The sequence below is a fragment of the Vulpes vulpes genome, chromosome 3 (genome assembly GCF_048418805.1).
Source record: "Vulpes vulpes isolate BD-2025 chromosome 3, VulVul3, whole genome shotgun sequence".
Lineage (NCBI taxonomy): Eukaryota > Metazoa > Chordata > Mammalia > Carnivora > Canidae > Vulpes > Vulpes vulpes.
The window spans coordinates 54,955,747-54,982,282 of NC_132782.1; the positions used below are offsets into that span (position 1 = coordinate 54,955,747).

The 26,536-nt window shown below is 43.8% G+C and overlaps 1 protein-coding gene and 1 non-coding gene across 2 annotated transcripts in view; both read left to right on the forward strand.

Moving 5' to 3' along the window:
• Positions 1 to 203: 203 nt before the first annotated feature.
• The window catches only part of ETV5 (ETS variant transcription factor 5), a 59,740-nt gene continuing 33,407 nt past the window's right edge, over positions 204 to 26,536 (forward strand). Inside the window, exons 1-5 of the mRNA XM_026007322.2 lie at positions 204 to 509; positions 3,675 to 3,793; positions 3,929 to 4,016; positions 4,149 to 4,196; positions 4,290 to 4,340. Coding sequence (XP_025863107.2) covers positions 290 to 509; positions 3,675 to 3,793; positions 3,929 to 4,016; positions 4,149 to 4,196; positions 4,290 to 4,340 — 526 coding nt within the window. The 5' untranslated portion in view covers positions 204 to 289. The remainder of the gene's footprint in view (positions 510 to 3,674; positions 3,794 to 3,928; positions 4,017 to 4,148; positions 4,197 to 4,289; positions 4,341 to 26,536) is intronic.
• LOC112926315 (U6 spliceosomal RNA) lies at positions 22,345 to 22,451 on the forward strand. The gene has a single exon (XR_003236305.1). It is a non-coding gene; the product is annotated as a U6 spliceosomal RNA (small nuclear RNA).

Sequence of the window (26,536 nt, forward strand, 5' to 3'; positions counted from 1 at the left end):
GACTCAGCTAAGCTTCCCCCTCAGGTCGCGTTTTTTATGAATGAAAAACGTCCTTACATTCATTATATAAACAAGCCTGTGCTGATTGGACAAAGGCCCCCGGTGCATAAATTATGTAAAACAGACCCCTGAGGGGGCGGGGAGGGGCGCGGTGTTGACCAATGGGGGCTGGAGTTGGTGGGGCGGCTTGGCTGGATTTGCCCGCAGACAGGGTAAACAAGGCGTGATGGACAGGCGCAGGAGCGGCCTCCGGCCAATGAGAACCAGACTGAGCTAGGCCCGCCGGCCAATGGCGGCGGGCGGAGCAGCAGGCCCCGGGGGGCCGGGCCAGCGCTCCAGCCTGGTTGGCAGCTGCGGCGCAGAGTCCAGCCGCTGGTGCGCGGAGCGGTTCAGCGTCCCCGGAGCGGTTCGGCCCAGCCATTCGCCCAGGCGCCCAGGCCCGGTGCGCGCGTGCGTGAGCGCGCCTGCGCCCCGGGGCCGCTGCAACGGGAGGAGAGCGGCTGCCTCAGGTGAGGGGGCGTCGAGGAGGCAGGGGGGCCTCGGAGGGGGTGTCCAGGGACGGGACCGAAGGGCCCAGCCGGCGAGAGTTCACTGGCTGATTCAGAATCCTCAAAGTCCGGGTGCACTTTCTATCTGAACTGAGCGCCCCCCCCTCCCCGGCCGGCCGCCCCATCCTCTCCCGTGGCCCAGCCCGGCCCGGCCCGGTTCGGTTCGTGGGAGGCGTAGGGTGGGGGTGGCTAACGGTTCGGGAGCGCTCCAAGAGCGGGTTTCCGCACGTCGCGGGGAGGCGCGCCCGGGCGCGGGGTGCGGGGGCTCTCGGGTGGAGATGGGGGGGGCTCGGAGTTGCGGGGCTTTGCAATCTCCGGAGGTCTGAGAGCCCGGAGGAGACTTGGAGGCTCGCGAGAAGAGACGCCCGGCGGAGCTTTGCAGTGGGGAGGAGGGGGCGGGAAGCAGCTTGAAGGGAAATATTTGAGAGGTGATGCCCCCCAAAGCACCAGGAGGGGTTAAGTGACACAGGCATGTGCAGCCTGAGGGGTTGGGGCTTGGCCAGGAACTTACGCAGGCCTTGCAAGTTTCAGATTGTGGCAAGTGGACGCTCAGTCCCCCAACTCCCACCCCCAGCAGCCCGAGGGCGTCAGGCTGCATCGCGGTTCTCGAGAAATCGGGGAGCATCAGAGCAGCGGCCTGGGGATAGTGGAGAAGAAAACGGGTGCGGGGGGTGGGGGGATGGATAGATGCTTCTCGCTGGGTTAGGGATCTGTCTGCATTTGCAGAGAAGAGGAGACCCCGGAGGGAACCGAACTCCCGGTTGAGGAGGGGTGCCAAGGAGAGATGCTTGGAGGTTTGGGGGGCGCGGGGCTTCGGGGGCGGTTGATAGCGCCGGGCGCCGCGGCTCGGTTTTATGAATGTGGATGACTTTATGAATGAAGCGGGTTTCTTTCGTTGGCTCGCGGCTCCCTGCAGTTTTTTTTTTTTTTTTTCCTCCTTTCCCTTTTTTGTGAATGAAGCATTGAGCTTTCTTCCGAAATCGCTGGGGTGAGGGGCCTGCGTCGGAGGCTGGGCGTGCGTTGGGTGTGGGGGCGGGGGCGCATCTGAAGGAGTTTTCATGAATGGGGAAGGCTGGGAATTGGGTGGAAGCGTGTCTTGTTTTGTGAATGGGGCCCAGCGCGAGGGATCCAGTTACAGCCTTTACCTGCTGCGGCGGCCGCGGCTCGCTCTCCCATTCATAAAACCAGGCCCGCTGCGCGCCGCGGGGGAGGGGCCTCGATCGCGCCGCTGCGCCGCGTGAAAGTTTTCCTGGGGGCACCGGGAAGGGGGGACCACAAAGGAAGTGGCTTAAACTCCCTTAAGGCTTAAAAAAAAAAAAAAAAAAGCAACCAACCCTATACTTTGAACAAGATTTTCCTAGCCCTTGAACTCTGAGAGCTTGCTTTAAAAAAATCCTCGATGCCTCTTTCGGGTTCGCTGATGGCAAAGCTTCTGTCTTTCATTTTTAAAAAGGTTTTTTTGTTTTTTTTTTTTTTTTTTTTGCTCCTCGTGGTGAGGCGTGTCGCAACATAGTTCATCGTGAGGCTCTGAAATAGGTCTCCCGCCGAGCTCTTCGCCGTGCTCCCCTTCCCTCCTAGACACTGACGGAATTTCTGAGGTCACGATTTAATCTGACAGATGGGGAAGGTTAGAGAGGACGCATTTTCGTGTCCCTCCACTCACTGCGGATGCTTCTCAGGTTGTGTAGACGGGGTTGGTGGCATTTGAGAAAGAGGCTTTATTCGGAGTTCAGCGCTGTTTGGAAGGCTTGCAGGCAAGCTAGCCGGAGTGTTTTTCTAGGAAATTATGGACTGTGCAGTTTACTTCTCGCCCCCTTTCTCTTTGACTTTGGAAATTCCTGACTCCTTGGGCCAGAGTGCTGGGAGGAGGTTGGCGGTGAAGGGTTCTCTTGTATCCTCCTTACTTAAGAAAATTTAATATTGTCCGCAAAGTGCAAAACAAGCTGCATGGAATTGCCCACTGAGAAGAAGTTCCCTATTTAAAATTTGTATAGGAGGTAAACAAAAGCATTATCCTTAGGCATTTTGCTCTGTTTAGAGCTGGGGTAAATGAAATTACTGTTTGCTCTATTCTGCTGATTTCACTGCATTTCTATTTGGAGAATGAAACAAAGGGTTCGGGAAGATGGTAGTACCTTCCTAAAATTGTTACTTTATTCCTCCCGAATTAGAAAAAGGCCCCTCCTTTCCATTTTGACCCTCAACCTATCTTCCCAGCCCCAAGACTTGACAGTGCCCAAACAAGTTTAATTTTATCTTTTGGCAAGTTTGGGGGGAAATTGGCTTCACTATAAGAAACAAACTGAATTTTCTTTACAGCAAAAAAAAATAAATAAATAAATCTTTTGCTTTTAATGCTTTTAAGGTCTGTGGTAGGGATACATTTAAAATAAGTGTGGTGGAATTTGGTTTCCTTGATCCATTACTTTTCACAGCTATTTTATTTATTTTAGAAGTTGATATCACAGATATCTGTTAGGTTGCCATAGGAATGTTTGTGACTTTACAGACACTACATCTGTTTGGACAGAATTAGGTTTTAAAAGAGTGTTGTGTGAAAATAAGTATATCTCTGATCGATATATTCCTGGAACTATATATAGTATCTTACCACTGACCTACAAACCACTTTTAGAAACACTATGTATGTCAGTTTCTTAATTGCCAATAATTTGGAATGCTTAAACCCATTTTCTCTACTTCCTGTCACTGTACTGTCAAAAATTAAATTATCTCTTGAAACAAAAAAAGAAAGACCTAACTTTACAAATGCCCTGGAGAATCTTGTATTGGAGAGAATCTTGAAATCATCCTCTTATAATGAAAATAAGGGGCTTTGTTTTTTGTTTTTATAGGGAACACATAGTAGCAAATTTAGGATATTCATGATAAGAAAGAGAGGGAAGCATAGCTGGTAAATGGATTTGACACTAAGTACACTAGGAACTTTTGATGCCCTTAATCAAGCACACCTTTAGCCTGTAAAGCTTACACCCTGAGTGGGCTTTAAGTACTTCGGGAAAAGGTAGTGATTTTGCACAGGCCCCAAAGAAAGAGCAGTAAAAATTACTTCCTTTCTCTTCTTCCCCACCCCTCAGTTAAAAATCTCCCAAATTCATATTGCAGGAGGACCCCTTTCCCCCCAGAAATTACTCAATGCTGAAACCTTTCAAAGTGATATTCGAGGCGTTGGAAGCACCATGGATGGGTTTTATGATCAGCAAGTCCCTTTTATGGTCCCAGGGGTAAGTTTATGTGGCTTTGGTTTGTTTTGTTCTCCTTCTTCGAATATTAGTCTCCTCCTTATTGGCTGAGTGGCACAGCCCCCTTTTGACCTGTGTGTTTCCCTTGAGCCTTCACTGTCTCTTGGCCTCTTGCAGAAATCTCGATCAGAGGAATGTCGAGGGCGGCCTGTGATTGACAGAAAGAGAAAGTTTTTGGACACAGATCTGGCCCATGATTCTGAAGGTAGTGAAGCTTTCCCTTTGCTCTGTGGCTTCTTCAAATGGCGCCCCTGTGAGAGCAGCACGGAGACTTTGTCCTCCCTGCCCTCCTGGGCACAGGAGTTCTCATTCTGGTGTCTTCTGTTTTCAATTCCAGAGTTGTTTCAGGATCTCAGTCAACTTCAAGAGGCTTGGTTAGCTGAAGGCAAGTTTCTTGGCTGTCCGATTTTCCATATCAAACATTTTGCTGTGCTCTTGAATAAAACGTAAAGGTCTAAAATAAAAATCTCTTTTCCAGCACAAGTTCCTGATGATGAACAGTTTGTCCCAGATTTCCAGTCTGATAACTGTAAGTACCTTTCTGGTGGTGGCACATTTGTTCTGAAAATGTTTGGTCTGGGCACATCCATGTCTGGAAGACTCTCTTCAGCCGTCGCCAGCCTATGTGGACATGGAGTGCATTTCGTTTCTTTTAATAATTCAAAGTTAACCCTCGAAACTTTTGTTTCATTCCTTATTGGAGTTATTTCTAAAATGCTTTTATTCTATGGCAGGTAAGATTTCCTGAACATAATTTCATCCTAAATTTCTTTTTGCCTAGAATACTGCAAGGCTTCAAGCTCAAAATTATAAAAACAGTTTACATTATATATGTAAGATGTTGGACTTAACATCCTCTAACCAGACATTATTTTACAGTGTTTTGTTTGTTTGTTTTATAAATTAAGTCCTTGATGCAGATCATGAGTCTGACACTTTTTTCTCTTTTAAAGGTGCAGAAAATAGTTAATGGACGATTCCAGTTAATTGTGGCTTCACCCAACATGTTGTCAATTTTGTGTCTACTTCTAGGTTGACACTGGGTGGTCACAGTGTGACCTGATTTACTCTTGTGTTTTGCATAGTTGTCAGGACTTTATCTTTCAGAGAGGAGTAAAAACTTTTTCTTCAAATGGTCATTAAGTGCGCCTATCATTGAGATAATAAGTGCAGTGGGGAAACTCAAAAGATGGCTCTCGAGGCTGGCAAGGGCATGGTTAGCTTTGCACTGATCTTTCCGGGCTGTCCTCAACAGGTTTGGGAGCTTTTATGGTCCAGGCAGAGCTATCAAGGACAAAGCCGGCTGATGAAATGTGAGCAGCACAGGGCAGCTCTAGAGAGCATTAGTCACTGGCGAGTGAGCAGGTTTAAGAGAGGCCTGGAGAAAATGCTGCCTCTCTTGAGAGTTGCATCATAGAGAAATTCATGTCTCTTAGTCATAGTTTATAATAGCAAGCACCTGAGCCAGGCAAGGATTCGATTTCTCATCTTGCAGCAACAAATTCTTCCCAGCTTTGTTTTATTGTGTGTGTGTGTGTGTGTGTGTGTGTGTGTGAGAGAGAGAGAGAGAGAGAGAGAGAGAGAGGGAATGCCATAGGAGAGAGAGGGTATCTTTGTATCTAAGTAAAAGCTGGCTGTTTTAAGCATTAGATGAAAGACCAGAGGTACCAGCAAAATATTCTTTAATGATAGACCTCCTATTCAAGGCACAATGCCATGAAATTTAAAAGGGAATAAACTGTAACCCACAGATGTATAGTTACCTTAGTGTTGCCACAGCTTGCTGTAGTTGTTTTCTATAGGAAAGTAAATGCATGTTAATTATTGCCCTTTTAATTGCTTTCAAGTGATTGGGAAGCTTGCCACTAAAAGGCTAAATAAAGATAACCCAAATATTGTGTGTGTGTGTGTGTGTGTGTGTGTTGCAAGATAAAAGACAGGATTTGTAACCCCACTTTGTTCTGTGTTGACAATTTGGCCCAGCCTTTCCAGTTCCTGCTCAGAACAGCATAAACTGCAGTTTGTTTGGGAGGTGGCTTTCTTGGCAGAAGTTCTTTGAAATGCTTTTATGACACTTTTGTTTGTTTCTCTGTAACCCAAAGAGTTAAAAGGGAGTTGAGATGACTGCATTCAAATTGATTTCATGTGCTGAAGCAAAGGTATGCTCTTTAGAGAAAGATGTCAGTAAACAAGATTTATATTTGGAGAGATGTTTATCTGCAGGAATAGGCTAAAGTGAAGGAATCAATAAATGTGTTTTGGCTCCTTAGAAATAATTCCCACTCAGCCAATAGAATGTGCTAAATTCTTTAATTAAATTGCCATGCCTACCTAAAATGGAGATGCATTGAGAGAGATTTCTACTTACCAAGCGTGATGTGTTTTTTACTTTGTTTGTTTTTTGCTTTAACTTCTTAAGGTTGAGCTTTCCTGTCCTTTAAGGATAAAACAGATGGTTGAGTAGCCTCAAAAAGTGTTTTAATAATTCTTTCCCCCCTCTGACTCTTCTTTCGGGAGATAGAGGTTTAAGAAGGATAGCTTCAAATAGATCAGCTTGTCTTAGAGGTTAAGTAAGAGCACAAGTACAGGGTGGTATGTACTTGAGCCGTTCATCCTTACCATTATGTGTAACGGGTTTGGCTGCAGTTGTGAGTGACAGTGTGTAGATGCAAGGGAGCTGGCAAAGCCTGAGGCTGGACAGACTTTCTGTGAGCACATCTCACAGCCTTGGATTGATGATCTGTTTTCACTGCAGTCACCTTCTGGAAGAGCCCATGATTATTCCAGGGGAGGGGGAGAAACTCATTCAGATTTAATAAAACCTTATGAGTTGATTTGAATCAGCCAATCAACGAACTGTAAACCAAACTTGCACTTGCCCAGTAAGGCAAACCTTTTCCCTGCAGTAGCAAAAGCCTTTGTAACAGATATTCTTCTGTGGCCTGCCACACTGATCTTCCTGCCCTTTTATTTATTTTTTTTTTTCTTCCTGCCCTTTTAATGATGATTTGATTAATTGTCGTGTGTGTGTGTGTGTGTGTGTGTGTGTGTGTGTGTTTGTGTGTGTGTGTGTGTGTTAGAGAGAGAGAGAGAGAGTGAGGTGGGGGGCAGAGGCAGAGTCTGTGTGTGTTTATGTATGAGAGAAAAAGAAAAGTAATGTGGGTAATTTTTTTTTTTTTTTAGAATGTCAGTTTTGAGGATTATGGCTTACTTTTTTCAGTAAGTGCTATGAGCTCAGCTTCTAAAGAGATTATGTTTTGTCAGTTTTCCAGATTTGGGTTCCCATCCATAGTCTTCTAAGTGTGATTTGAATAAATGAAACCATTGTTCTTGTAAGTCCTACAGAAATGCTCTGCTTACTTCTAGCTGTATAGACTTTCCCTTACCTCACAAATACAGAGGTTAGTAAAGTATCCTCCCCCCCCCACTCTGGAAATTCTTAAAGGTCAAATTCAGTGGAACAGAAAGTGCAACCTGTAGACCGTGGGGGATCTACCAGTTGGACCCATTGTTCCCTGGTCCTGAGAAGTAACCTTGAAAATCCCAGATGGTTCAAGCTGCAAGTCCCTTGTAGAGATAGTCTTGCCCAACCCCTTCATTTTATAGAGGGGATAATATATGGTCCAGATCACTGGAGCTACTGACTGGTGGGTTGGGGCAAGTGGGAGGGGATAGGTGAAATAAGAAAAATTATAAAATATTATCTTTAAAGAACCTCTCACAAAGCTGCAGAGCCAGGTACTGGCATGTACAGGTGTGTTCCACAGGCTCCCTCATTATTTCAAAGACCTGGAGCCAGCCCTCCAGAAAGATATAGGGAGACTGTTGGCCACCCAGTCTGACATCTCAGTGCTCTTCATTCCAGGATCCTGAGAAACTTATTAAATATCTTGGTGCTGTGAGTTTTTCCATCTAGGATTTGGAAGAGACCTATAAAACAAAGTTATAAAACTGACATCTTTCCTATAAGACATACTAGTGTGCGTATAGATAAAAACTGTGTGTGTGTGTGTGTGTGTGTGTGTGTGTATATCTTGAATAATATAAATATGTGTGTAGCTAAATATGTGTATTAACATACAAACCTGGAACCTACAAACCTGGAAATCTGGGTCAGTGGTTAGATGTGTCACACTTTTACTATACATTTTCATAGACTTAACTATAAATCAAAATGGTGGCTAAGATTGGAACTCAAAATGCTCTAGATCTGGGAAGGCAGAGCTTACCTTAATTTTTTCTGGATTGACTGGGCACTTAACAATATTACTAGACTTTAGTATACATAAATAGTATTTTTTAAATGCAGATTTCAGATTAATTTTTTAATCTCATTTGTGATATTGTGAATATTTACCTGTCAGCATCTTGAATAACAAAACTATTTTACACTGAGGAAAAAGCATGATAAAAATCTTGTTTTAAAACCGTGACCTCCATAGCAAATATAATTTAGAGAACTGTTTGAAAATCCAAATGACCTTATTTTCCCCTTGAAGTGTTCTTTTTTAGATCTGTGTTTCAAAAAGAATGGACCGACTGGAGGAAGTACTAGTAATTTCCTAAGGACTGGCTAATTAACTGATAAAATCGACTTTTCATAAATACATTGCAATAGGTGGCTGGGGAAATAGAATTAACTGTTATGGCAGCCCTTGAGCCTGAAACACATTGATCTTAATCCTGTTTTAATATGAGATGATTCAACTGGACTTTTCTTTTCTTTTCTTTTCTTTTTTTTAAAACTACATATGAAGTTGATAGAGTAGAGGCAGAGACCAGCCTGTAGCAAAACTCTTGTTAACTTGCCCTGTGGTCTTGGGCCATTTCTATTTGAAAAGATTGTCCCAAAGTCTTTTTGTTTGGAAGGTTAGAAAGTAACAGTAGGCACTTTGAAAGTAAGGGATTTGAGGGAGTCAGGGCTATCAGTTTGTTGAAGGCAAAAGAAGGTAGAAGGCAGAAGAGTACTGTTCTGGAAAGCCAGGAGAGAACAGTGGAAGGGAGAGGACGTTTGACTCCAGGCTACAGGGTATCTTTCAGAGTCTTTGTTAGCTAGCCCCCTAACTTACACTGGGAGAGTGCTAAGTGACTTGAAATCCTTCCTGTTTTGATAGCCTCCAAGATCCTTTGACCAGGACTCTTAAGGATCCAAGACCTGGAGTTCCCGTTTATCTAAGAGAGCCATATGTTCACACAAAATCTATTTTCTCTAACTTTAATTCAGTTAGGCTTATTAAAAACAATGAATTTCTCTCTTCCTCTTTGATGTCTTTGTGCTCTTAGCCCTCTAATAAAACCCAGTAACCTTTCCAGTCCTTTGCATTTGGCAAGAAAGACTTGGGATGGGGAATTACATGTGTGTCTGCCCCAGGCAGATCACTTATGTAGATGCCAGAGGTAACAAAAACCTAGAATCATTCAAGACCTTACCATCTATCTCGTTTTCAGCATTCTTTACTTTCATGGGATTAAAACATGGGTAGCTCTGTAAAGCTGAGGATTTGTATTATCAGCTCATTTCTACCATCTAGGAGTATCATCTTTTGAATTTCAGCCCCAGGAAAAATGTTAGTGGTAGTAGGCTTGGGTAGGGTGTGTGGTTTCTACCAAGAGACTGTACCCTCCACATGTTTTTCGAGTTTTAATGGTGGTAAAGTACAACGAGGCTCAGAGGCTGACAGCCCCCTCTCAGGCGCATGGCTGCCCTTGAGGCAGCTTGGGCCCCATCTGTGCCCTGGCACACGGTGCTTCTGCACTTGGAATCCAAGGAGCTCAGAGTCTTGTCATGTTGCAGCTCCCAGCTCTTGGACAAGCGCCAGGCATGCTGATGCCAGTACCGGATTAGGTTGCTTTTTTAAAAATTCATTTTGTGAACTCATCAAGCTCATTTAACAGAGGCTTTGGTCGTCAGTTTCTATCATTGTCCCAGCCCTCTAAGAGGCTCAGTTTAAAGGAGGGGCAAAATACTAGGTCCATAGTGTATTTGCGGTGGGTGCTTGTGAGAGAGAGGGAGAGAGAGAGAGAGAGAGAGAGAGAGTGTGTGTGTGTGTGTGTGTGCGCGTGTAACTGTGATGTAAGTACTCCGTTAGGCTTGGCAATGAAGTAGCAGCTCTTCTCATGGAGAAGACCCCCACAAGGCAAATAAAGAGGGCTCCCCTGCCCAGAAGGAGGAAGCATGGGGGAAACTTGCAGCACAGGGCGCAAAGACTCCAGGAGCAGGATAAGTTAGCCACTGGTCTGCAGAGCAGCCAAGGCATTGAATGTGGGGATTCTGTGGTCAGAAACACTATAGAGAGAAATGCTCCCTGAGTCACATCTGAGTTCACTAGTGTTGGGGCGGGGGGGGGGGGGGGGGGGGGGGGGGGACACAGGCAATGAGAAGAGGTAAACAGAAGATATTTGAAAATAGCCAAATCTGTTATGAAAAAAAGGAAACAACCCAAGAGCTAATTTATCTCCTGGATTTGGTTTTCACAAAGTAGTATGCTTTTCTTGAAATAAACCCTGGCTGTCAGACTGGCTTCATCAGATCTTCTTCAGGGTAATTATTGAAGATTTGGAAAAAAAAAAAAAATCTCCAAGAAACCAAACCAGTTTTTAGCCTTGTACTTTGCGTTGTCCTTGGAGTAGATTTCACCCGCCAACCCCAACATATCCATGCTCTTCCCTTTTGATGTCGCATGGGCATGGTGGGGGTGGGGGGCTGGGGGAGATTATAAACCTTTCAAGCCGGATGTGAAGCCGGTAGAGGAACTGTGAAGCTGTTCATAATAGGTAGCTCGCACCCTCCCCCCCTCTGCAGCCAGAGAATCGAGTGGTGTCTCCAGAGACCCTCTCCCTTGGGGAGGATGCCAGGTGGCTCCCCATGTAGCTGTTGGCAGTGAATGGAAAAGCAAGGAGTCTGGAAAGGCTGACTTCCATAGAGAGGTGTCCTCTAATGCAAACCAGCTTGCCCGGGGGCAGGAGAAATACCAGGGAAGTCTTTTTCTCTTTGCTGGTAGCTACAGTTGGATTCTGAACCGGGCAGCACGGGACAGTTTTCTTTTGCCTTACCCCCCCCCCCCCCCGCCCCCTTGTGCCAGAGGGCACTTTCCGACCTTCCTCGGAGCTGACTTGCACATCCTTGCAGATTTGAGCCAGGGGCTCGGCCATCCGAATGTTAGGGAGGGTGCAGAGCAGGCCGGCGCCTGCAGTGTCTGAATTTCTTACATAAACACAGCGCGCTGGGCGAGCAAGCGTCCCTGTGGCGACAGCTGGGCTCTGCTCGGTCCGCCCCGGCGAGCTGAGCTGCTGAGTCCCCCTCCGGCCTGAATGGAGCATTCCAAATTGGTTGTGAATGGAGGGCGGGGCTCCCTTGCAGACTTTTTCAATGAATAACCAGACCCTATTGTGCAGCCTGTGGAAAAACAACCAACTCAAACAACACTGGGACTGTTAGAAATATGCTTGTGATTGGCAGCTTGGAGAACCTCCAAAATTAGTTTCCTTTGGCTTCCCTGCTGCTCCCTGTTCTCCGAGCCTGGGCTTAATGAGCCTGGGCTTAATGGGGTTCCAGTTTTCTTTTAAGTGCTGGCTTTAACCCTGCAACTGCCAAGCTAATGGTCTGGGCTTCGGAGGGAGGGCTGCTACTGACCCATGAGGCCGCCCTCCTCTCTTTGTCTCCCATTTTACACTGTAGCTGTCTAAAGGGGGTGCTAATAGAAGAGGGTGGTTCAGCTTCCCCAGAGAGAGAGGTGTTGAGACTTGATCTGAGGATATTACCCTTTTATCTCCTGCTTGCTGTGGGGCTGTGGCTTTAGCTCCCATGGAAGATTCCTGCTTGCTCTTCCACTGCAAGCTCCAGCCTTGACTCCAGGCCTGAGGATCGGGTGTTTGTCTGCTGCAGCGCCCAGATCTCTTGCTTCTGCTTACATTTTGACTTGGGAATGACAAAGCTGTAATTTCCCTACTCCTTGGCCTTCTCTGTCCTGTTTAATTTCCCACTGTGGTCGGATACATGTCATTTTAAAATGATACTTCCCAGACTGTTATTCAGCTACGGGGGAGCCTCGCTTTGGCTGTGACCCTTCCGCCAGGCACTCCTCAGATGCCTAGCCTCCTCAGATGAACATCCCAGGAAGTACCAGAAAGAACCCAGCCTCTGAGCAACCCCAAAACCAGAACGGCCTCCTCACCCCAAATGAGGTCAGGTTCTAGGGATATGCTTACCTCAGTTGCAACCATTTGAAACATTCTCCTCTGTCTTGGCCAGCAGCTCACAGACAACACCCCACCCCCCCCCCCACCCCCCCCACCCCCCCCCACCCCCCCCACCCCCCCCACCCACCCCCCCCCCCCCCCCCCGGCCTCCCTCAAAGGGCTGTGTGGGCTAGACCAGGGCCATGAGATAAGCACGAAAAGGACAATTAGTTAAAAAGCAAAACACAACTCAGTAGTAATGATTCAGTGCAGCTTCTCAGTGTTTTAAAGAGCTCTTCTGAATTCCTGGTCCTCATCCTCACACCTGAAATGAGGTGGTGGTTGTTTGCATTTGTGTTTCGCTTTAAGGTGGTTGGGTTTTTTTTTTTTTTTTTCATTTTGTTCTTTTGTTTTGTTTTGTTTTGTTTTTCCTGAAATATTTCCTTCTCTATAGGAAAAGACAAGGGCCTACAAGAATGTCTTCCTTTCCCTATTAAAAAAAAAAAAAAAAAAAGAACAGGCCCGGGCAGATTGTCCTTTTGTGAGAGAGTTTGAAACCTCTCAGGAGGTAACCCTAGATATCAGCTGTGTAAGAGGATGCTGATATTTGTGCTTTTCCAGAAGGGGCTGAGGAGGACTTCAGCTTACAGAAACACTTCTCAGCTGAGTGCCTGGAAATGCTTTGTGACTGCCTGAAAGGGCACTTAATGAGGGTCCTTTATACTTTTTTATAGAAAAGGTAGAAGGGGGTAGGGGATGTGTCTGCTTGGGGGGCTGCCCTCCCACAGTAAAGACCAGATCCTGGAATGCCTACCCCAACTGTCCTAATCTGAATCTAAATGGAGAATAATTTAGTAGGGGGTAGCTACTCCGTACCCACGGATACCTCAAATCAGAAGATTTCTGCCCCTCAACTCCCTTTCCATTTCCTTCACTCTTCATGGAATCTTTCTGGAGGAATAAGGAAAAAGCCACATAGGGCTTTAATGTCCTCTGTATTTTGACAAACATTAAACTCACTCTCTGCTTCTCAGTTTACATTCTTGTTAAAACAGGAAACAATCTCTCTTCACTATAAGTGGCTCCAAAAGCAGAGGACCCCTGTGTTACATTTCTTTGTATCCGCGGCAGCCGTAGCAGAGTTCTGCACACAACCAGAACTTGGTGAATGTATTCTGTATACCACATAGTCTCTCGTGTTCCCTTCCCACCTCACCTTTCAACAGCCCCCAACACCAGCTTCTAACAGCTCAGAAGCAGAGGATCTCAAAACCGGAGTTCTGAGAGTCCTTGGGATGACCTTAGAGATAAGTAGGAAAAAACTAGTTAGGACTAGTTCTCATTTTCTGATTCCTCCTTTAAACACATACACAAGCCAAGTCTTCCTAGGCTGCATTTAGACTTCATGCGGCTAATGCTATGTTTCCCAGTAAGACTACATGTGCTAGAGAATAAGTCACGGTGTAGACACCATTGACACATTTGCCGAGTTTCTGCTTTTAGGAGAAGGAGGGCCATAAATAGAGGAATGGCTCTCAGAGGAGCTGACTTCCCTAATTTCTCTGGAGTTTGGATTTTTCTCCTGTCAGATTTTAAGTTTGAAGGCAAAGATAAAATTTTCCACAGTGCTTAAGTCCTGTTTCCAGTATTAATAACACTTTTCTTTAATGCCAGTTTAGAGGAGAATCATGTAAATTGGGAATAAATTATAGGAAGGATGTTAAAGATGATTTCGTTTGGCATTCTTTTCACCATTCAGGAAAAATGCCCTGTTTCCCCTTTTCTTGATGATGTTGTGTCCTGTGTCCTCTCCCCCCCCAACCCCCGTGAGCAGCCCTTAATGGTAACTTCATGGTCTGTGGTTGACGTAAGGCCCACAGTAGAGGAAGCCATCCTGTCATGTCGACCACAAAGGCTCTCTTTAGACTTGTTTCTCGCAAGTGAAAATCAAATAAATAGTTGTCTATCATATTGGTAAAAGTTGAATATTAAAATTCTTTGAACAGCTGCCCCAGGAAAGGAATTAGTATGAATAATGCTCAGATTTTCCTTTCGGGGTAAGCAGACCATTCAGTCACCTTTTCATCCTGCTAGTCTCTTAAGCTTGAAAGTAACCAAATGCCCCAGGTGGAAGCCAGCTCTCCAGGCTGTGTCTAAAAAGTCCCAGCCTGTGGTAGTCGAAATGGGGTGGTTCATTCAAAGCCAGAGGAACCACTTATTTTTATCTTGACTCTGCTCTGAGTCAGCTCTGTACACTCGCACAAGCCTTACACTCTACTGTCAAATGCTCTGGTTCCTCCAATCGCCCACAAATTTGGAGATGTGACACATTGATGCAACTAGGTATATTCATTCTGTACAAAATATTTTTGTGGAAGAGCCCCATAGCGGTTAAAGACACAAGCCCTACCTCAGTGTTCAGCCAGTTGCTTTCGAAGCTCCTTGTCCTCTCTTTAATTTCTCACTCTATGTTCCAAGGCCTCTGAGTTTCCATTTTCAAATTCTAAAGTAACAATCCTAAATTGTTAGGGTAAATGAGTCCTTCGAAGAAAAGAAACTGCACAGATCCGAGCCATTTCAAAAATACTGAGATGTGGAGAGTGTGAACTTGAAGTGAATCTGGAACTCGTTCATCTGGGTCCAAAAAAAAAAAAAAAAACCCCAAACCACAAAAACACCTCTCTGCTACCATTGGCGTTAAATTATTTCCCCGATTTGATAGCAGAGGTTTTCTATTTGGAAATGACGCTGAAAGATTTGCGATTTTGTACCAAGAGCCAGGGGGAGTATTCTTGGATAGACACTTGTGCTTTCCCACATCCACATCCACAGTTCCCCATCCTCAGAGTCTGCACATCCCTGATTCATATGCTGTGTCCAGTGTGGGCTTCTCTTGGGACACCTAGGTGGCTCAATGGTTGAGCATCTGCCTTTAGCTCAGATCATGATCCCAGGGTCCTGGGATCAAGTACTGCCTCAGGCTCCCTGTGGGGAGCCTGTTTCTCCCTCTGCCTGTGTCTTTGCCTCTCTCATGAATAAATAAGTAAAATCTTAAAAAAAAAAAAAAAAAAAAGTAGGCTCCTGATTAACATGACTACTTCTCTTAAGGAGGATTCATACAAAGAATCTCTTTCCTTCTATTTTAGCCTAATTTAGAATAGAAACCTTCAAAAATCACCTATGTCATTATTATTAGTACTGATTGAGGTAAAGAATGGGCAAGGTCAGTATCCCAAATTCTGCTTAGCAACTGGTCCTCCTACTTGATGACCATGGGAAGACATGATCAGCCAACCTTTTATACCCTGGCAAATTTGCCCCTGAACTATAGGTCAGCCATGAGGACTCTTGCTTCTAACGCCCACAATAGGCCCATTATTACTCTGAGCTCTTCGTAGGGCTCACTCAGCCTTTGGAGGTGGGGAGCAGCTTCCAGCCCTTTGCAACAGTAGAGGCAAATAGCCTTGAGGACCACTTTAACTCTTCTTAGCAAAAGCTGTTACCCCCACCCCCACACTGTCTCTCTTTTAGAACCTGGGTGTCATCCTTGACTTGGGTCACATTTTCTTCTCTCTGGAGGGAGAGTAAAGAGCCAAGGAAAGCTTTGAGACCCCTGGAGGCGAAGGTGCCCCCCCCCCCCGCCATATTCTGAGTGGTCAGCTTGCACGATACTATCTCTCCATCTGGGTTGCAGTCGTACGTTACACAGTGACCTCTCAAGCTGACTTTCATGGGCAGGATTGAGTTTTTCATCTTCTGACCAATAGTATTTCAGCTGGTGATTTGATTCTGGGATACCATGTGCTAGTTCTGCCTGCCAGCTGCTGCCATGGCTGATTGCTGGGAGAGACAGTGGAAGAGGAGGGAGAGGAGGGAGGAAACTTTTGGGGGGATGTTGCAATCATTAAGCTGAGCCTAGCAGAAGCAAACTTCCAGATCATCACATTCCCCTCCCCACTACATTAAGTCACTCGATGATACAAACATTATAGTTCAAATAATATGATTCCAACAATAGAAAAATACCCCCAATAAAGCCCTTTCTTGTGAAGCGTACCCCTTGTCAAGTCAATCACAGAAATTTAAATCCTTTTGTAAGTATAAAACCACCATTTTTTTTCTCTTTTCCTACGTTTGCCCTTGCCAGAAGGGCTTTGTTTTGGGGGTCTAACAAGCTGCAACCCAGAGGCCCCTTGAGCTGAAATGCAGATGTGATTTGGCATCTTTAAAGCTGGGTTTCTTTGTTGCTGAGTCTGTCTTGTGTCATATATTCCACATTCCAGGGAGCAGTAGAGCATAAAATGCCATAACACCAGCCTATATGAAACAAAATTTAGAAACCCTGTACTTTCCCAGAGCCGGTGTGAGCACTGCACCATCTTGTCATTGATCCAATGGCAATCCTATATACAGCCAGCATTTCCCCAGAGAAAGCAAAGTTCTGCAAACTCAACATGTATCCATGGCACCATCTAGACCCATGTTGCTGTCAGCTCCAGTCCATAGCAGAGATTTAGGGTTATCCAGGGTAAACAGAAAATGGAAGAGAGGCTTACAGAGCTTGGCTTCATGGTTTTAACTGCTTCATGGTATCCATTCTTTTGTCTAATTTAAAACCTAGGTGGGAGAAATTCTATCAATAATTCTAATTCCTATATCCTGGGAGGAATTCTACTGCCTTTGCAGGTGGCCACATAGAGATAGTTCAGATACCACTTTTCACTAATGCTCTTTATACATTTTCAAAGTTGGGCCAGTGCTTTTTTAAGCTGCTTTTCCAACCTTTAATTTCTAACTCTTGTATCAAGGCCTCTGGGTTTCCATTTTCAGAATTCTGAAGTTGTTCTGATGTCCCTGCTAACCCTGTTTTCCTGGCACCTCATTTGTAAATTGAGAGTGGGCTCTCTGGAGACGCACTCTCCATACCATCTTTCAAGTAAGTGCCTCTTAATTGTTGATAGGAGCTCACCAACATGGTTCCTGAGTTTGCATCCATCCCCAAAAAGTTTCCAGCTCTTGAATTTCCAAATACTTGGTATAACCTCATCTGTCTTACGGGCAAAAAACCAGTGTCTTCTTCCCTCACCTCTTTTTCTTTAGCAAGACCTGGCTCTGGTTTCACTGGTTATTCTTTCAATCTGGTATTCCCCAGCCATGTTCATGCAAGATCATAAGCGTTGAATCTCACTTTTGGATTGGTCCTTTCCAAATACCAATGTAACCCTAATCCTATTTGTTGCATCTGTCTTTACCCATAGTCCGTGTCATGATAGCAAGGTCAGAGATTTTTTTCCTTGAGCTTATTATATTACCTCAGGTTTCTAGCTCTAAATCATGAAAAATAGAATGGGTTTGGGTTTTTTGTTGTTGTTGTTGTTTTGGTCCACACACTAATTTCTGAAGCCTCTCTTTTGCTGACTGTAGGTTTTTCCTATTGCATAGAAGAAATCTGATTCCTGAAGCCAGATGTTCCGGGAACTAGCTTTATCAGTTCCTAATTTGGCTCTTGAGATATTTATTGTACAGAAGATAATACTGGCCATACAGGAAGGGCTTCTAGAATTGTTAATTGATGAATTCTGCTACCTCATGGTTGATTCTATATCCATGGCCTAGAAGTATACCACCAGAGTGATGATACTCAGTCCTTTTGTCCCCAACTACCAACAAGGCAAGCAAGAAAAAATAACCTGGAGTAATCAACACTCTAACCCCTACCACCACCACCATGATTTACCAGCAATCTAAAATCTTGAATATTAAAAAAAATAATAATAATAAAATAAAATAAAATCTTGAATATTGCCACTGTGCCAGTCCTAAAGACCACTTTCCCTGTACCTACTGATCCCAAATTCTATCCCAGAGAGGAAGCCTTGCTTTCTTCATGTAGGACTTTGCCCAGGACAGTTACAGCTGTTCTTTTTTTTCTTAAAGATTTTATTTATTTTATTTACTCATGGGAGACACCGAGAGAGAGAGAGGCAGAGACACAGGCAGAGGGAGAAGCAGGCTCCATGCAGGGAGCCTGATGTGGGACTCGATCCCGGGTCTCCAGGATCATGCCCTGGGCCAAAGGCGGAGCTAAACCACTGAGCCACCTGGGCTGCCCTGCAGCTGTTCTTACAGTTTGGGATTGCAGAATGAGTCTGCCCTGAAATCTTAGTCCCGATGTGTTATATATGCTCACATAGGTGTTGGCTATACCAGAGATTTGTCCTATTTCCTATTAGTTGTGTGGAGGGCTTCAATTTGACTCCAGAGTCCCACTGCCACTCTGGATTCCCAAAACATAAATGCACAGGGGATTCTCAAGCCAACATACTTTTAAAACACAATATACGTCTTTAGTCCATATTCCTTTCTGATCTAGCCTGGTAAGCTAGGTTGGTCCAATTTGGGCCTTCAGAAACATGTGCCTTTTTTCCACAAGGCTCAGATCACCAAAAGCCAAGGCCATGCATTTCAAACTGCTACTCCTGGCCCTGCTCAGCCTTTATGGACGAAAGGTGCCAAACCAGCTGCTTAAAGGGAAGAGAACAAAGGAGAACCTCAAGGAAAAGGACTTTAATTCTTTTTTAATTCTGCCAACCTTCACAGATTGTTGATGACTACATTGTGTCCTCTTGAGGACTCTGGGGATAAAATCTAAGGAGTTGTCCAGCTGTTCTGGTAATGTTCTAAAGCTGTTGTGCATATATATATTTACAAGGGGTAGACATTCTCCATTTTTTCCCAAGAATGCTTTGTGATCTTGAGTTGGGCATATGTTTTAGTTTCTGTTATGTGTGTGTTAATATATATGTGGAATTACTGGTAGATTTTCCTTTTCTTAATATTTTGTACTTGTGTAATTACTGTCTTTTTACCCAGGCAATGGTAAAGGCGGCCACAGGCCATAGACATGATGATAGCAGTGGCACTTTTCATTCTGACCTCTCTTGAGTGTTCCCTTCTCCTTTCTAATTGGACCAGGGCCAAAAAAGTATCTGAGAATCACTGACTTAGACATTGAAGTGTGACCAACATTTGTCTTTGTGTAAGTTTAGATCCTGGGACTGTATTAGCCAAACATGGTAAAGGATAAATAGGATAGTATCCTTCCAATTTGATAATGGGCCAGGGTGGCTTTTTTCATGTATGAATGCATGGTTTTGAAGTTCTTAGCACATCTACTTTTGACCTATTAGTCAATCATAAGACAAAGGCATATTTTTTTTCTCCAAGTATCTCAGAAGAGATGGAATAGAGGATCTTATTGATTTATTTTGATTTTTTAAACATTTATTTATTAGAGACAGAGCAAGTGGTGCAGGAGGGACAGAGGGAGAGAGAGAGTCCCACACAGACTCCCCATGGAGCGTGGAGCCAACACGGGCTCGATCACATGACCCTGAGATCATGACCTGAGCAGAAATCAAGAGTCAGAGACTCAACCGACTAAGCTACCCAGGCACCCTCTTACTGATTTTTAAAACATAGTCCTACATTTGCTTCATTTCTCTGTGTGTAGATTATTTTTTTCTTTCTGAACCATTCAAAAATAAATTGCAGACATGATATTTCACCCCCAGATACTTTAGTGTGCATCTCCACAAAGATTAAAAATATTCTACATAGCCTAGGAAAATTAACTTTTATACAGTAATACTCAGAATTCCCCCAGTTGGCCCTCAAATGTCTTTTATAGCTGATATTAATACTGTTTTTGATCTAGGATTCAATTAATAATCCATATTACATTTATTTTTGTCTCTTTTATCTTCTTTACAACACTCTGTCCTTTTTTTTTTCTTTTTCCTGTAACATTGATATTTTTTTGAAGGGTCTTAGAGAGTTTTTTTGTAGTTGTTGACTTTTGGGGGATAAATTCTTTTTTTAAGATTTTATCTATCTAGAGAGGGAGTGTGGGGGGAGGGGCAGAGGGAGAGGAAGAAAGAATCTGAAGCAGAATTCATGCTAAGCATGGAAGCCAACGGTGGGCACAGTCTTATGAGAGATCAGGACCTGAGCCTAAACCAAGAGTTGGCTGCTCAACTGACTGAGCCACCCAGGTGCCCCTGGGGGTACATGTTTAAAGGTTACGTAAAGGATATATAAGAAACAACACACAGAAATGCTGGCCTTAGGTCCAGAAATGTCCTATGTTGCTGATTGTCTCACTCTTATATCCACATTATTGGACTGACCTTAAAATACTAGTATAAAAGAATAGAGTGAGTCAGATGGAGATATTTGTGTTGGAAATAGTTTGTACATGTTTGAGGAGAGGGCTTTTGAGGGAATCATTAAAATTTTTTTAGCACAGCTTACTAGTTGATTTTACTATTTATGGATGATTTTTTTTTTTTTTTGCTATATTCAATTTTTAAATTTATGCTTAGCAGGGTTAGCTGTGTCAGGTATTAAAGAAGACAGCACATTCTCCCATACTTCCTCCAATCCTGCTTTTAGAACTTGTGCCCCCTAACTACATTTGATAACATTTGAAATTTTTTATTTTTGGAAACTGTTGCCAGGCAGAATTAATGTGAGCTTTTCTGATGGGTTTGAGCATGTTTCTTATTTGGTTTGGAAATCCAAAAGGCATCTCCTTTCCCAGATGTTCTTTTTAAGTGCCAGGTCCTATCCACTTACTTTATCTTTCTTGAACCTTCTTGGTTCCCAGAACAGAGTATTATCTCTTGTTCTTGTCATTCACTAGTAGTGCTGTAGCAATTACAAAGAATATTGAGACATTAGGAATATATTTTATGCTTGAAATGAATTTTTAGTCTACTCAGCCCTAAAATAAAGACCTATTTCTGACCTCTTCTGGTAATACGGTAGAACTTAAAATGTAAGCCTCAGTCTGTTTACCTCTTTTTTTTTTTTTCTAACTGGCTATTTGCACTTTGTCTCAAAATTTGTCCAAAAAAGCCAGAGCTAAGGAAAGGCAACAGTATACTGGAAAGTCAGCCTGTTGGCTTTGTTGTGCTCTTCAAACCATAGGTCCCAAGGGACACTGCATCTGATGACTTCAAGCCCTCTGGTCTTTGCTAGTGGGGCACTCTGAGAAGTTAAGGGTACATGAGGAGAGAAGAGGTCACACTTACTCGTTCTGGGTGGCTTCTTTGGTTCTCTTTTGCCAGTGTTATGTTTATATTCACATGTCCTACTTGATGGTTTTTCCCTCTGCCTCTTTCCTTACAGTCTACTCACTGCCATAACCAAAGAACAATATGGGCTGATGTCTCGGGCTCTCTCCCACCCCCTGCCTTCTTGAACTAAACAGCACGTATTTCCTTACTATGGAGGGAAATGAGGTGGGATGGTAGTGGCCTAAGAGAGGAACAGTGACCTAAAGCTGCTGGGAAAGGGAGTAGCTCAAGAATAGACCTTCACTGTAAAATTATGACTCTGGACTCTTGAGACGTCTCTGACCACAACTATATACATTCCACATTCAGAAGTTCTGTGAGAGGCCCTAGACACATAAACTAGCCACCCGAGACATAGTCTCATGGACATGCCATTTGGAAGCAGGTGTGGGTATTCTGGTCACCTTCTGTCATGAGACACAACTTTCCATGAAAGGTAAGAAGATCTATCGAGTGTGACCAAATAAGGTCCTCCCCCAAGGGCAGGCCTGCACAGCTGATTTGGGAAGGTGAATCTGCCCCGGATGAAAATATTGAAACTGAAGAAGGGAGGAGGAAAACCCCAAAACAAAACCTGAGCAATGACCCCCCGCCGCCGCGGGTGGGGGGGGTGGTAGGTAGGCAAAGCCTGTGTGTGAAGCGTGAGAAATAACAATGGGCTTAGTCTGTCTCCCTCTCAGACTGCAGTGTCACTGATCAGCACTTTCTTTAACACTCAGCAGCTACATAAATGCTATATGTACTCCCAACAAAGTCAGTGGCAAATTGAAACTTTGATGATTACGGAAGCACCACAGGAAAGGCTTGTTAGACGAGGTGGGTTTTGTCTTCCTTAGGAAAAAAAAATCCTTTTAAATCAAACTGTCGTTCATCCTATCATTCAACAAAAGTGTTTTCCTTTGTTTTGATCATATGTGCTGTAATAGTGAAGTTCACTGCCAGCACTGGCATGGGGTAGCTGCCTTGGACAGAGTCCACAAGCCTGTACTTGTGGGCAGGAAACAGATTTTGTCAGCAGAGGGAATTATTATTTCTCTTGAATGGGCCAGTTTGTCTATTTTTTCTATTTCAAAACAATTGGGTTATTTCTTTGGAAAACTGTTTCTATACCATCACAGAAGAAAGATTTTCTAAAATACAAGAAATCTTAATAAGTATTTATTAAACTCAATGATGCTGCTTAACAGAGCTGCTTTCTTTAAAAACGATAAACTTATGCTCACTTCAGCAGCACATAGACTAAAATTGGAAGGATTCAGAGAAGATTAGCATGGCTCCTCTGTAAGGATGACACACAAGTTCAGGAAGCATTCCATATTTTCCTAAAATAACACTCCATGTTAATAGTACTGGAATTAAAATAAAAACCTTAATACAAGCAAAGAGAAACTTAATTGATACATGGCAGTCACAAACTATGCAAGCATTTAGATCAAGATTGAGAACTTACCAGAAGACAAGAAGACTCATTGTACCCCCTGAAAAGTACTACCCTCAAAGTAACCTCCATCCTGACTTTACACACCATATATTAGTTTCCTGTCCTTCTGAATGTTACATAAATGGACTCACACAGTATGTACTCTTGTGTCCAGCGTTTACTCAGCATATCTGTGAGATTCCATGCTGTTCAGTGTAATTGTAATTTCTTTATCCTCATTTCTGTGTAGTGCTGAGATTTAGTTTGGGGTTATTAAACCTATAGATAAATTTGGGAAGAATTGCTATCTCTACAATGTTAAGCTTTCCAACCCATGAATATGATATATCCTTCCATATATTGAGAGTTCTTTAATTTTCTTGTGCTTTGTAGTTTTCAGTTTAGGCATATTACATATCTTTGACTAGATGTGTGCCTACGTATCTCATGTTGTCACTATTGTAAATTTATTTTTCAAATTTCACATGTATACAGTTCTTTTTTAGATTAGGCTTGTAGCTAGTGATCTTGGTAAATTAGCTTATTGATTCTTATATTTTGTGGGTACTTTTATATTTTCTTTTTTTTTTAAACAATTTTAAAGATTTTATTTATTTATTCATGAGAGACACACAGAGAGAGGCAGAGACACAGGCAGAGGGAGAAGCAGGCTCCCTGTGGGGAGCCCGATATGGGACTCGATCCTGGGACCCCGGGATCACGACCTGAGCCCAAGGCAGATACTCAACCACTGAGCCACCCAGGCGTCCCAGTACTTTTATATTTTCTATGTACAAAATCAGGCCACCTGTGATTAATGCCAGTTATATTTCTTCCTTTCTAATCCTTTTGTTTTTTATTTGTTTTTCTTGACTTATTGAATTGGCTAAAGATTCAGCTTTATTTTTGATCACTGTGTCAGATAGAAAAATCTCCCAAGGAATTCCCATAATAACAAAACCAACTATAAAGTTAAATGTAGTTGATCTAGATTTATTTTTCTTAAGATTTTATTTATTTATTAATGGAAGAGAGAGGCAGAGACACAGGCAGAGGAAGAAGCAGGCTCCATGCAAGGAGCCCGACGTGGGACTCGACCCCGGGTCTCCAGGATCAGGCCCTGGGCTGAAGTCAGTGCTAAACCGCTGAGCCCCCCCGGGCTGCCCTTGATCTAGATTTAATTTGGTGTTATAGTAGTCTACAAAGCAATATATATTGTACTTTGTGCTGCACATTCACAGATAATGGACTAAAATCTGGTCAGACAGGAATCTTTGTCTTTTCTACCCCTGACAGGCAGAGACTTCCATATATATTTGCATATGGATCCTTAACAGAGTTCTTGCAGTTCATTAGGAGTCCAGACAGCTCACTCAAAGTGTTCTTGCCTCACAGGTGGCACTGAGAGGGGACTGTCCAGAAGCACTTTCAGGAGAGGCAGAGCATTTGGGGAGAGGGTATCCAGGGCAGTAATGTGGGTTCTGGCCAGCCAGTGACTGCTGTGGAAGATACCTGGTCTCCAAAGTCAGGTAGCTGTCTAAATAAGTAGAAGATAATGGTCAGCTGAAATATAGAAGGGAGAATGAGATCTTTTAGGTGGAATGGGAGGCAAGAACTGATAAGAAGCAGAGGCTACCGGAGTCAAGAGATGTTGGTTGCCAGTAGGAGGGAAGGAGGGATCCTGGGCATTTCGGTGGCCTAGGGACAGGGAAGGGATGAGTCGAATGGGGATACAGGTGTATCAGATGTGCCTCCAGTTGGAGAATGTAGAGTCAACATGAGGAAACAGACTCTGAGAGCTGGCAAAACGTATCCTTCCACTCTCCTCTGGTGTTGTCTTTCTTCTCCATCCCTTCCCCTATTTCTTTTTCTCTCAGATTCTCTCTAGGGGGCAATATGATAGAATATGATAGAATCACCAAGCACTGTTTAGGTAGGAACCTCGACCACTTAAAGACCCGAGACTGTGCCAGATGACTTAACGTTTTCAGCCTGGGCTCTCTCATCCTACTAAAAAGGGAAACCAAAAGTACCTTTCTCATTGGGTTGGGAAGATCGAATAAAATAATGTATGTAAGAGCAACTTGTCACAAAGTAAACGCTAAGGGGTCTGTCTGGCTGCCTCTTTCTTTTCGGTCTACCTTGTTTTTTTCCACAGGTCTTAGTTCTTATTCATTTTTTTTTCTTTGTTCTAGAGCACTTTTAACCAGGTGTAATGTGATATTTTTGTTGTTTTTGTTGAAAAAAAAGGTTTATGTCCTCTATTTTTAGTGTGCAAAGTGGGTGAGTGAAATGTCTCCCATTTCTGTCAGTGCAGTAGATCACTGAAATGACAGAAGTGCTTGCGTCCTCTCTAATAACAGCAGCTCCAAGACTTGGAGCAATTACTTTGATTCCTTGAGCCTCACAGTCCTTATAAATGCAGGGGCCTGAATGAGGTGGACTGTGAGGCCCTGGTCTAACTATGAATGCATCTATGAGATGATGCCCAAAGTCCGATTCCTCACTAAATTGAGCATACCATGAAGAAAGGGCCATGGCTGTTGGGCATGCCATCCGACCCCCCGCATCTCCAGGATGCCTAACCCATAGAAGATGCTCAGCGAGTGGGTGAATGGATGGAGGAGTGAATGATAGCTTTACAACAACAAAGGTGATCCATATTCACTGGGGATTATTGTCAGGGCTTTCTGGGCCCATTTTCCACAATTCTGAGCTTAAATGCAGAATTTCTAATTGTAGAAAATGTTTGTCAACTTACGTAGTCAACTTTTTTGGCATTTCTTTTCCAGCTTCCTTTGGAGTTCATGACCCTTTTTCATTCCAGTTCATTGCCATCCTTTGTAGTCCTAGGTCTCTGTCATCATTTAGGAAGCGATGCCTGTGCGAAGTTAAATACTCTATTTTTGAAAGCACAGTGTATAATTACACAACATCATAGCACCATCTGCAAGGTGCTGTGCCATTTTCTGTATTTCTCAAGGCAGCATCACATATCTCATTTTACAAAGGAGGGAACAGACTGAAAGCAAGGAGCATTCCTTGGGCTTCTAAGTCCTTGCTTTAAATACACCACTATCTCTGACTAATGCATGCCATAATTAGGTTCCTTCACACATCCTCTGGCCCAGCAGTCCCTTTGGAGAGCTGAGCCTTCTTCCTTACCACTCCAACGGCCCCTAATGGTTTTCTTGTCACTGATCTGGAAAACTTTCAAATCTCGCTCTGGCTGTGTTCCATTTCCTTCTCTCTCTCTCTCTCTCTCTCTCTCTCTCTCTCTCTCTTCATTCCTGGGAAAAAAATATTTATTTATTTATTTTTTAAAAAGATTTTATTTATTTATTCATGAGAAACACAGGCAGAGGGAGAAGCAGGCTCCATGCAAGGAGCCCGACATGGGACTCAATCCGGGAATCCAGGATCACGCCCCGAGCCAAAGGCAGACATTCAACCGCGGAGCCACCCAGGCATCCCAGAAAAAATATTTATGACTAACACTGCCTCACTTTGTAGGGTAGATGCAGTCCCAGCCTTCAAGGTTAAGAATTAATTGGAAACATAATCCACTTAGTCACTCACTGTCTTAGTCCATGGAGGCTGCTATAACAAAACATGACAGACAGGGTAACATATAAACAATAGAACTTTATTTCTCAAGTTCTAGAAGCTGGAAGTTCGAGATCAGGGTGCCAGTATGGTCCAGTGAAGGCTCTCTTCTTGTTTTGTCCTAGTGACTTCATGGCTCTGCCCTCATGACGTAATCACCTCCCAAAGCCACTACCACCACCATCACATTAGGGATTAGGATTTCAACATATGAATTTGGGGGGTGTGGCCACAGACATTCAGACCATAGCACTCATCAGCTGTTTCTTGAACTCCTCCTTTGTGTAGAGAACATAAGATTCCAGGTGTAAGACAGTTTGGGGGTGGGATAATATACCATTTACTTTCGAGACAAAACAATAAGATACACACTAAGGGTAC